Raw genomic sequence first — 10,018 nt, forward strand, 5'->3', positions numbered from 1 at the left:
TCTGTTGTGTGTTTTCTAGCTCCAAGGTTCCTAGACTATATAATATAATGTGTTTTTATACATTGTTGATGTATAATACCCACTTTGCATTATTTTTTACATTGGTTTAAAGTGTTTTTCACCTCTGCCTGCATTATTTTTGAAGGGTTTGCATTATCTCGTTTCTTTTCCCCAGTGTCAGACCGTCTGAGGCGTGCGTGTATTCGAGGAAGGCCTGGTGGGAAGTGGACCTCATGCAGATTAATGCTAGGTCATTCTGTGCTGTCTGCATTCTGCCACTCAAATGCCTGTCTGCCTGTGGAGGAGGTGTAACTAAGGATTCACACGTTTCATCAGCTGGTAAAAATATATTTATTTAACAAATGCTATTAATGTTCCAGCGCTCGAATTCCTGAAGAGTCTTTTATATAGGCTCACTAACAGATCACATCTCTTTGCGCAAGCAAAGCCTATCAGGCTGTGTGAAATGTATCGCCCAGGGTGTGATGCGTGGGTATCAGTCATCTTGTGGGAAAGGTCTGCTTTGTTCATGACCAGAGTTGTTAGAAAACATTTTCAGTTCACGAGACCTTCCATAGTTCTGATTTTAGTCTTGCACAGTCTGTTGTGTGTTTTCTAGCTCCAAGGTTCCTAGACTATATGATGTAATGTGTTTTTATACATTGTTGATGTATAATACCCACTTTGCATTATTTGTTACATTGGTTTAAAGTGTTTTTCACCTCTGCCTGCATTATTTTTGAAGGTTTGCGTTATCTCGTTTCTTTTCCCCAGTGTCAGACCGTCTGAGGCGTGCGTGTATTCGAGGAAGGCCTGGTGGGAAGTGGACCTCATGCAGATTAATGCTAGGTCATTCTGTGCTGTCTGCATTCTGCCACTCAAATGCCTGTCTGCCTGTGGAGGAGGTGTAACTAAGGATTCACACGTTTCATCAGCTGGTAAAAATATATTTATTTAACAAATGCTATTAATGTTCCAGCGCTCGAATTCCTGAAGAGTCTTTTATATAGGCTCACTAACAGATCACATCTCTTTGCGCAAGCAAAGCCTATCAGGCTGTGTGAAATGTATCGCCCAGGGTGTGATGCGTGGGTATCAGTCATCTTGTGGGAAAGGTCTGCTTTGTTCATGACCAGAGTTGTTAGAAAATCTTCACAGCCCAGGTGATTTCAATCAGTACTGAAAGAAGGAAAGTTGCTCTTCATGTTCCAGTTGCCTCATGTTTTGTTTTGAGTGGGATTTGTTAGTTGGATGCTTTAAAGGTCTATCAATTATTTCTGTCCCCTTCCTTGTTCTGTCTGCCTGTGGAGGAGGTGTAACTAAGGATTCACACGTTTCATCAGCTGGTAAAAATATATTTATTTAACAAATGCTATTAATATTCCAGATTCCAGCGCTCGAATTCCTGAAGAGTCTTTTATATAGGCTCACTAACAGATCACATCTCTTTGCGCAAGCAAAGCCTATCAAGCTGTGTGAAATGTATCGCCCAGGGTGTGATGCGTGGGTATCAGTCATCTTGTGGGAAAGGTCTGCTTTGTTCATGACCAGAGTTGTTAGAAAATCTTCACAGCCCAGGTGATTTCAATCAGTACTGAAAGAAGGAAAGTTGCTCTTCATGTTCCAGTTGCCTCATGTTTTGTTTTGAGTGGGATTTGTTAGTTGGATGCTTTAAAGGTCTATCAATTATTTCTGTCCCCTTCCTTGTTCGTCTGTTCTCCAGATTCTCTTTTATCTGTTAGTTCTGCTTTCCATCGCTATTCTTCCCCCCCCTCCCACTCATTCTATAGCGTTGTTCCAAAACCTATTAGGCTGCCTAGTGCCTACATAGACAGCTGCTTTTTAAGACAACTCCCTAACCATAATAGAACTTCATAAGCGACTGATTTTGAACACAGTGGTTCTCAACCACGGGGCCGGTGGCCCACTAGGGGGCTTCAGCAAACCTCCAAGGGGCATTCAAGATCATTAAAAAGCATTTAAATTAATTAATTATTGCTAATATTTTAAAATAATCTAACTCTGAATAAAAATGTAACAATAACTGTTGTTTGACAGCATTCTTAAAAATGTCTGAAAACACAACATTGTTTATACTCCTAGTTTCTGTTAATAAAAAAGTTTAAACCCAGGCAGCTTTGTCATAATTATGCAGAAAAACGTAATATTACATGTTTATGTAGATATAATGGGACATTTGACTCAAAAAGTTTAGACAATTCTGCATATCTACTTTGGATTTTTTCATTGTGTTTATCGCCGTCTCAGTCTAGGATCACCTTCTCTGCAATAGATATTTCTCCTCACATTCAAGTCTTCTCTTCAGGCCTGGGCTTCCTGCTGCAGCAGCCACCGCCGCCGCCATCATGTTCTGGAAGTTTGACCTGAACAACACCTCCCATATCGACCAGCTGCTGGATCGAGAGGGAGTGACTCTGAGAGAGTTGATGGAAGAGGAGGATGTCCTGCAGGAGTGCAAAGCACAGAACCGCAAGCTCCTGCTCTTCCTCTCCAAGGATCACTGTATGCTGGAGCTGGTCACCCTTATTACGGAGGAGCCCCCTTCTGACCTGGAGGAGAAAACTCGCTTCAAGTAAGACAGAGACACGGCTTTGCACCTTATTTTGCTAGTTTTGACCAACCAGACACTGCAGCATTGGCTCAGCCAATTGCTTGAGTTTGGGACAGGGTGTCTGTAGCTACATTTACTGTTGCCCGGCAAAATTTCATGAGCAAAATAGGAATCTGCACAATTTAGAGTTTTGCACGAGAGGGTAAAAGTTCCCTGTGCAGATTTTGCATGTGTTTAATGTGTTGACCAAAAGAAAGCTGCTTGGTTTAAGAGCTGGGCTTTATACATTGCTACACTTTTGACAGTAAACAGTGTACTTTTTAAGCTAGTGTGACTGCACTTTAAATGTTCATTCACAGCAATTAACTTGTAGCCTAGATGTAAATATGGCTGGCAGTAAAAGTATTCCAACTGGTACTGAGAATTGCTAAATTATGATGGTAGGACATACGTGTTGTTCACTGGTAGCCCTGCATGTCTGGAGCTCCTGGTTACGGGAGGGCTATAAAACTGACAGTGAAGATGTAGAAGTGCAGAGAAGTGGAGTTAAATTGACAAATGAAGGAAGAGGAACAGGAAAATAGAAATTAGTGAGTTGAAAGGTGATGTGTAAACTCTTGTGTTCTGCTACTTTTATGTTTTAAATCAGAGTTGCTTTGTGAGGGGTGTGCTGTTTAACAAAATATATGAAAAAACTCATGTTCTGAAGGGTTGAAATCTATCAGGTTTAGCACTCTCTGTTGGGACCATATGGTTAGAGAGAGAGAAAGATATTAGAGTTCATTTAAAACTAATCATTTGCTTCTCTGTGTGTAGGAGGCAGAATCATTTGTCTTGAAATGAGCAAGCGGATTCACTCAAAATGTCTTTTCTCTCCAAGTATTGTGAAATGTTATTACGTTGAGTGAAATATGTTGTCAGCAGCACTGATCCAGATTTTTTGTTTGGTGATATTTTTGTCAAATGCAGAATCCTGCAATAGGATATAATGCACTGCCGCAGAGTTTATAACTTTCTCTTGTGGCTCAGACGACACTGCACCACTGAGTTGACCAGTATTTACTTTAGTGCTGTCTGAGTAACAGAAGATAAGTAGTGCTACTGAGCAACTTTCTGTTAGTTTTGAAATGCCTTCATTGGACCCTCAGAAAGTGCCTTAGTTTGTAATGCTAAAGGCCAAGTCACCATAGACCTTTTTTTGGCCTGTTGCGGTTTGATTGTGTCGTCACATGTTACTTGTAACTAATATAGACATTTTGATTCGTTTATATAGGTGTCCAAACATAGCCTGTGAGCTCCTGACCTCTGATGTGGCTCTTATCAATGATAAGCTGGGTGGAGATGAATCCCTTTTGGAGAAGCTCTACCACTTTCTGGAGCAAGAGCCGCCCCTTAATCCCCTGCTGGCGTCCTTCTTCAGCAAAACCATCGGCAACTTGATTGCACGTAAAACAGACCAGGTACGCACACCTGATCCATACAACTCCGAATATGAACACACACTACATGGCATAAAGAAAATATGGGGGTTATTTGTTTGATTTGTTTAGTTAGTAAGTTGTCTGTCATTGCACATGCAGGTAATCTCTTTCCTAAGGAAAAAACACAACTTTATCAGTCTGGTGCTGAATCACATTGATGCCTCGGCCATGATGGACCTTTTGCTGCGCCTCATCAGCTGTGTAGAGCCTGCCCCCTTGAGGATGGAGGTCCTCAATGTAAGCACACTAATATTTATATATAAATGAGAATGAACCGATTTAAAGGGGCACTTATAAACTGTGTTCTGTTCAGCTATATCTAAAAGCAGTAACATGCACTGTGTGAATGTTTCCATGTGTTGTTGACTCTACAAGTGAATTTGGGGGTTATATGATAGTTAATCTTGTTCAAAAGCATTTTACATTGCCCTACCTCTTGGAGCCTGAACCATTTGTAGAAATTATGCCTTTAAGGAACATTAATAAGTGATTTAGTTGCTAAATAAGACATTGACCTGCATTTAGCCTGACTGTTATCCTCCAAGCCGTGGCTGAATCCTCACTCATCATTACGGGGCTGTGATTCTAGTCTGTGAATGAATGTATTTGCAGTGGCTGAATGAGGAGAGACTCATCCAGAGACTCACAGAGCTCATGCACACAGGGAGAGATGAAGAGGTACAAAATATCCCTCACTTTGCTGAACTTTTCAACCCCAGCCCACATGATTTCAGTTATGGAAGTTTAAAAAAAAAAGGACATTCTTGTTGTTCTGCAGAGACAATCTAATGCATCCCAGACTCTTTGTGACATCATTCGACTTAGTCGAGACCAGGCCAATCAGCTGTCAGAGGTCACCGAACCAGACCCCTTACTCGCTGTCCTGGAGTCGTAAGTGCCAAATCAGATTAGCTAAGATCTCAGTCCTGTAACATAGTGGGCCATGTGTAAGAATTTACACACTCTGTAAAGACTGCTATTTTTGTACAAAAAGGCTGTTTATGTATCTCATCCGTTTATGTTTGTGTATTTGTAGACAAGAGAATGTGGCGGAGCTTTTGAAGAACATGTTTGAAGGGGAAATGACTGAAGCGTCTGTCGTCAATGGAACGCAAGTGCTTCTTACATTACTGGAGTCACGAAGGTCAGGGTGAGTTCATCCATTACAGGGCCTAATAATCCTAAAATAAACAGCCATGCTTGGACGCTTGCTGTTCTTCCTCTTTTTTTTTATTTTTATCTTTCTTTGACCTTCTTTTATCTCTGTATCTGATGTTATTAGGCTGGAGGGTCTGATGGACCTGTATTCTCAGGGATGTGAAAGGTCTTACACTGTCAACAGCAGTATTTTACGTGCTATTGAGCCTCATCTAAAGGACTTCCAGCAGCTCCTACTGAACCCTCCTATGGTACCAGCATGCACACACACACTCACAAGCAACTCCATCTGGGCGTAAATGTCATCTCAGGGCTTTTGAACCACTTTTGTGTGTGTTAAGCTAAAGTTTGTTGCTCTTTTTCCAAACTTAAGCTGCCTTGCTGTATGCATAACTAAAGTAAAACCTCATAAGTGACTGATTTGGAAAAATCTACATTGGTGTCACTCTTCACAAGAAGCTCATTGAGAAACTTGCATGAGTTAGTGTTTTTTTTTAAGCTAATTTACTTCATTATGCATCAAAATACATGCCACACCCAAATATTTGAAGGAATCACAAGTTTTCAGGAAAGTCGGTATGAAAATGCATGTTATTGATCTTAGTTCAAATGATTCATTCATGCATGTCATTTTTTTCATAATTTTTTGAAAATTTAAACCAAATGTCCTAACTCAGTCTTCCTGTGAAATGACAAACTTCTCTAGCTAAACCACGCCTCTTCACAATCGATTGCAAGCTCACATTAATTTTTGGGTGCAATGCCCACATCTCAAAATCCAGTCAGCAACCGATGGGCAGAACCAAGTTCCTGCCCTACATTTTTTTTTCTTTTTCGATAATCTGTTGCACTCGGATGTACATTGCAATACGAAAGAAACAATCAGTAGCTACTTCGTTTTCCTTGTGACTTTATTAAGTCTTTGAAGGTAACATAATATTGCTGCTGAATTTTGTGGAACAGCCTTCAGGAGCATAATTTTAATGCTGTAAAATGTGTCAGTCTTTGTTGGCAGCACAGTAAGTTCTGGAACAGAGCTTCTGTCTCAACAATCACTGTGCAATCCTGAGAGTGACAGCCCTCTAACAATGTGTCAATCTCCCGCCACTTGCTGTGGAACAGAGAAGTGCAATACTCACTACAGTGGGCGTTCTGGAGCAGCCCCTGGGGAGTGCCCGCCTTCATGTGGCCAGACTGGTGGCTTCTCTGCTGCAGACTTGCGACCTCAGCATCTGCCAAGAGATCTGCAGACTCAACACCATGGACCTGCTGTTGGTAAATCACTTACGCACACACATCGAATATCGCAGACTCAATACTATGAGCTGGCTGTGAGTGGGCGATCTTGTTTTTCATAATTTTTTTTTCTTCAACTCTCTCTGGTTGCAGGATTTATTCTTTAAATACACCTGGAATAATTTCTTGCACTTGCAAGTGGAGCTGTGTGTGGCATCCATCCTGAACCACTCTGCCCATGCAGACCTCCAGAACCCAGGTCTGCAGAACCACGAGGAGAGACCAGCTACAGGCACAGGCAACCAAGCAGAAGAGGGAACACCTGACCAGAACAGCACCTTAGACCCAGCAAACACGCCCATTCAAGATGCTCTTGTTGCCAATGTAGGTCATCAGCTTTAGTTTATATGTTTTCGTTCATGACTGCTTCCTTTTGGTCCCTATTTTCATATTGACTTACAGGAAACAGGGTAGTGGGCCTTGTTAGTGGTGCTCATGAATGCAAGCATCATTTTCACTACTAAACACGTACAGTGGGGAAAAAAAGTATTTAGTCAGCCACCAATTGTGCAAGTTCTCCCACTTAAAAAGATGAGAGAGGCCTGTAATTTTCATCATAGGTATACCTCAACTATGAGAGACAAAATGAGAAAAAAAAATCCAGAAAATCACATTGTAGGATTTTTAAAGAATTTATTTGCAAATTAAGGTGGAAAATAAGTATTTGGTCAATAACAAAATTTCATCTCAATACTTTGTTATATACACTTTGTTGGCAATGACAGAGGTCAAACATTTTCTGTAAGTCTTCACAAGGTTTTCACACACGGTTGCTGGTATTTTGGCCCATTCCTCAAGAGCAGTAATGTTTTGGGGCTGTCGCTGGGCAACACAGATTTTCAACCCCCTCCAAAGATTTTCTATGGGGTTGAGATCTGGAGACTGGCTAGGCCACTCCAGGACCTTGAAATGCTTCTTACGAAGCCACTCCTTCGTTGCCCGGGCGGTGTGTTTGGGATCATTGTCATGCTGAAAGACCCAGCCACATTTCATCTTCAATGCCCCTGCTGATGGAAGGAGGTTTTCACTCAAAATCTCACGATACATGGCCCCATTCATTCTTTCGTTTACACGGATCAGTCGTCCTGGTCCCTTTGCAGAAAAACAGCCCCAAAGTCAAAATTTTGGGTCAGATAGATTTTTTTTTACTATTTAGCAAGAATGCATAAAATTGATCAAAAGTGACCGTAAAGACATAAATAATGAAAAAAAAATCTAATAAATGCTGTTCTTTTCATGAAAAAAACTTTTGAACGGTAATGTATTGCACACACTTTGGTTCAGGGATTTGAACAAACCATTGACCCTAAGTAATTACCTTTGGTTCATCCCCCACCTTGAATGATATCTCAAGTCATGTGGTTTGTTGAGTAGAGGTGTGTCAGTTTTGTTTTCTGCATATTCTTTGTTATCCTTTTTTTGACTGCCTTTTTTGTAATCTACGCTCTTTTGTGTTTCCTTTTTGTTCATTATTCTCAATGTCTGGCTGTTTGCTTTCCTCAGCTCTTCCAGCATTGCCGGCTGGTGCAAAGGATTCTGGATGCTTGGGAGGAAAATGATAAAATTCAGTAAGAGCCTCTCATTTCTTTGTTGTCATTGATTTATAAGCATGTGTGATAGTCCCATGAAGCTCAACTTGAATCCGTCATGTCGTCAGTATGTTTGTTGTCTGTCTGTTTGTTTCTGTTGTTGGCTGATTGTATTTTCTCTACCTTAATCTCCAGGGCTGAAGGAGGAAGACGAAGGGGAAACATGGGACACCTGACAAGAATTGCAAACACTGTGGTTCAAAACCTGGAGAAAGGGCTGGCTCACTCTCAAATGAATGACCTAATTAAAGGTTTGTTGTGCAGGAATATGTCAAAAGAACCACAGAGTTTATGAACTGATGATACCTGAGATCATAATCACTTGTATATCCACAGAGCTGCCAGAAGACTGCAGAGGCCGCTGGGAGAGTTTTGTGGGTGACACTCTGAGAGAGACCAACAGGAGAAACACAGTGGATTTGGTGAGGAAAGCATTTACACACATTTCATTTTATTGGACCGATGAATAATATTGGATAAGATATTTAAATAGCTAATATAATGATCATGTTATTTTTTTCCTTTTAAGATATGTTTAGAGAGAGTTACAAATATGTTCCCTGCAATAGATTATAACAGTAAATATTTCAGAGATGCTTAGTGCTTCTTTATTTTCATAATAAAAAGATGTAACATCACTCCCTAATTGGTCAAAATGGCTTTAAAACCTTTACTTTCGAGGAAACCAGTTATCACAGTTCATTGTGAACTATTTTAATATATCTTATTTTTGTCACTTTCACCTTCATTAAGAGCATGTTACATGGTTTGATGCTGATTTCTGATTGGTTCTCATCCTGTGTTCCAGGTGAGCACCCATAACTTACACTCATCTAGTGAAGATGATGACATGGAGAGCCCTTTCCCCAATGATCTGTCCATCCAACAGGTAAGAAGCAACAAATAAATAGCCAGCATGAGTCTGCTTTAAACTCCTAACAGCTGATTGGCTAACATTTAAGCATGATTTTTTTTTTTTTTTTGCTTTCAGGCGTTCTCTGATTACCAGATTCAGCAGATGACCGCCAACTTTGTGGATCAGTTTGGTTTTAATGATGAGGAGTTCAGTGAACATGATGAAAATATCAAGTGAGTGCTGAAGACGTATTATGAAGAAATGTTTCTCATAGGGCTGCAGGATTAATTGAATGCGATTGTCATGCACATCTTGTCAGTAAAGCCGGTTCTGTGATTAGTAAATCTCCATCACCTGCTTTTAGATGGAGTAGCATTTACTACACAGAGCCGTAGATCTCTGACAAGCTATACAAAAAAATCGCAGACGATATAATCGTACGATTATGAAATTGTTTGCGATAATGACAGCTGTTTGCGTAGCTTCTCAGTGAACTACGGCTCTGTGTAGTAAATTAAAATACCACATTTAATAACATGTTTTTACTCCAAACTCACTTCATAACGTCAGTCGAGTGTTTGAAATAAATCCTTCTGTGAGATGATGTGGCTTCTTACACAGAATAAGGCACTCAACATATTTCATAGTATTCCAAGCCGTGATAAAGGCTATGTCGATTAGCATTGCATTATAGATATACTTTATTATAATGAAAATTATAATAATAAGAACTCAGATAAACCATATATTGCCATAGTCGTGTGTTTATTAGTCACGCTGAATCAACGAAAACATTTAAATCTTCTGTTTATTCGAGTCTGTCCTCGCTGCAGCCTGCAGCACGATGACGTAACTGGACTATATCCACTACGTAGTGGATATTTTAAGCGCATGCGCTGTAGTAGGTCTCGAATAAATTCATATTTTTATGAATTTAGTCTAATGACTTGGTCTAAGTGAAGTCTAACGCAGTACGTGTAGCAAGGGTTTTTGACCTACATTACATATCTACACGATGACCTACATTACATTACAATGTAAAAACTTGAATGTCTAAATTCATCCG

The 10,018-nt window shown here is 40.3% G+C and overlaps 1 protein-coding gene across 3 annotated transcripts in view; it reads left to right on the forward strand.

The window, feature by feature from the left end:
* Positions 1–778: 778 nt before the first annotated feature.
* LOC107590524 (serine/threonine-protein phosphatase 6 regulatory subunit 2-like) overlaps positions 779–10,018 on the forward strand; it is a 14,491-nt gene continuing 5,251 nt past the window's right edge. Inside the window, exons 1-15 of one of the 3 annotated variants that reach the window (XM_016279308.1) lie at positions 779–938; positions 2,327–2,593; positions 3,846–4,032; positions 4,153–4,290; positions 4,666–4,731; positions 4,832–4,944; positions 5,090–5,203; positions 5,336–5,462; positions 6,334–6,486; positions 6,601–6,831; positions 8,011–8,075; positions 8,232–8,347; positions 8,433–8,518; positions 8,905–8,985; positions 9,088–9,185. In XM_016279308.1, coding sequence (XP_016134794.1) covers positions 2,367–2,593; positions 3,846–4,032; positions 4,153–4,290; positions 4,666–4,731; positions 4,832–4,944; positions 5,090–5,203; positions 5,336–5,462; positions 6,334–6,486; positions 6,601–6,831; positions 8,011–8,075; positions 8,232–8,347; positions 8,433–8,518; positions 8,905–8,985; positions 9,088–9,185 — 1,802 coding nt within the window. In that variant the 5' untranslated portion in view covers positions 779–938; positions 2,327–2,366. Of the gene's footprint in view, positions 939–1,293; positions 1,347–2,326; positions 2,594–3,845; positions 4,033–4,152; positions 4,291–4,665; positions 4,732–4,831; positions 4,945–5,089; positions 5,204–5,335; positions 5,463–6,333; positions 6,487–6,600; positions 6,832–8,010; positions 8,076–8,231; positions 8,348–8,432; positions 8,519–8,904; positions 8,986–9,087; positions 9,186–10,018 lie in introns of those variants that run through there. The other 2 variants (XM_016279299.1, XM_016279319.1) reach the window with 2 other exon arrangements.

This window comes from Sinocyclocheilus grahami, unplaced genomic scaffold, assembly GCF_001515645.1.
Source record: "Sinocyclocheilus grahami isolate Dianchi unplaced genomic scaffold, SAMN03320097.WGS_v1.1 scaffold8.1, whole genome shotgun sequence".
Classification (NCBI taxonomy): Eukaryota; Metazoa; Chordata; class Actinopteri; order Cypriniformes; family Cyprinidae; genus Sinocyclocheilus; species Sinocyclocheilus grahami.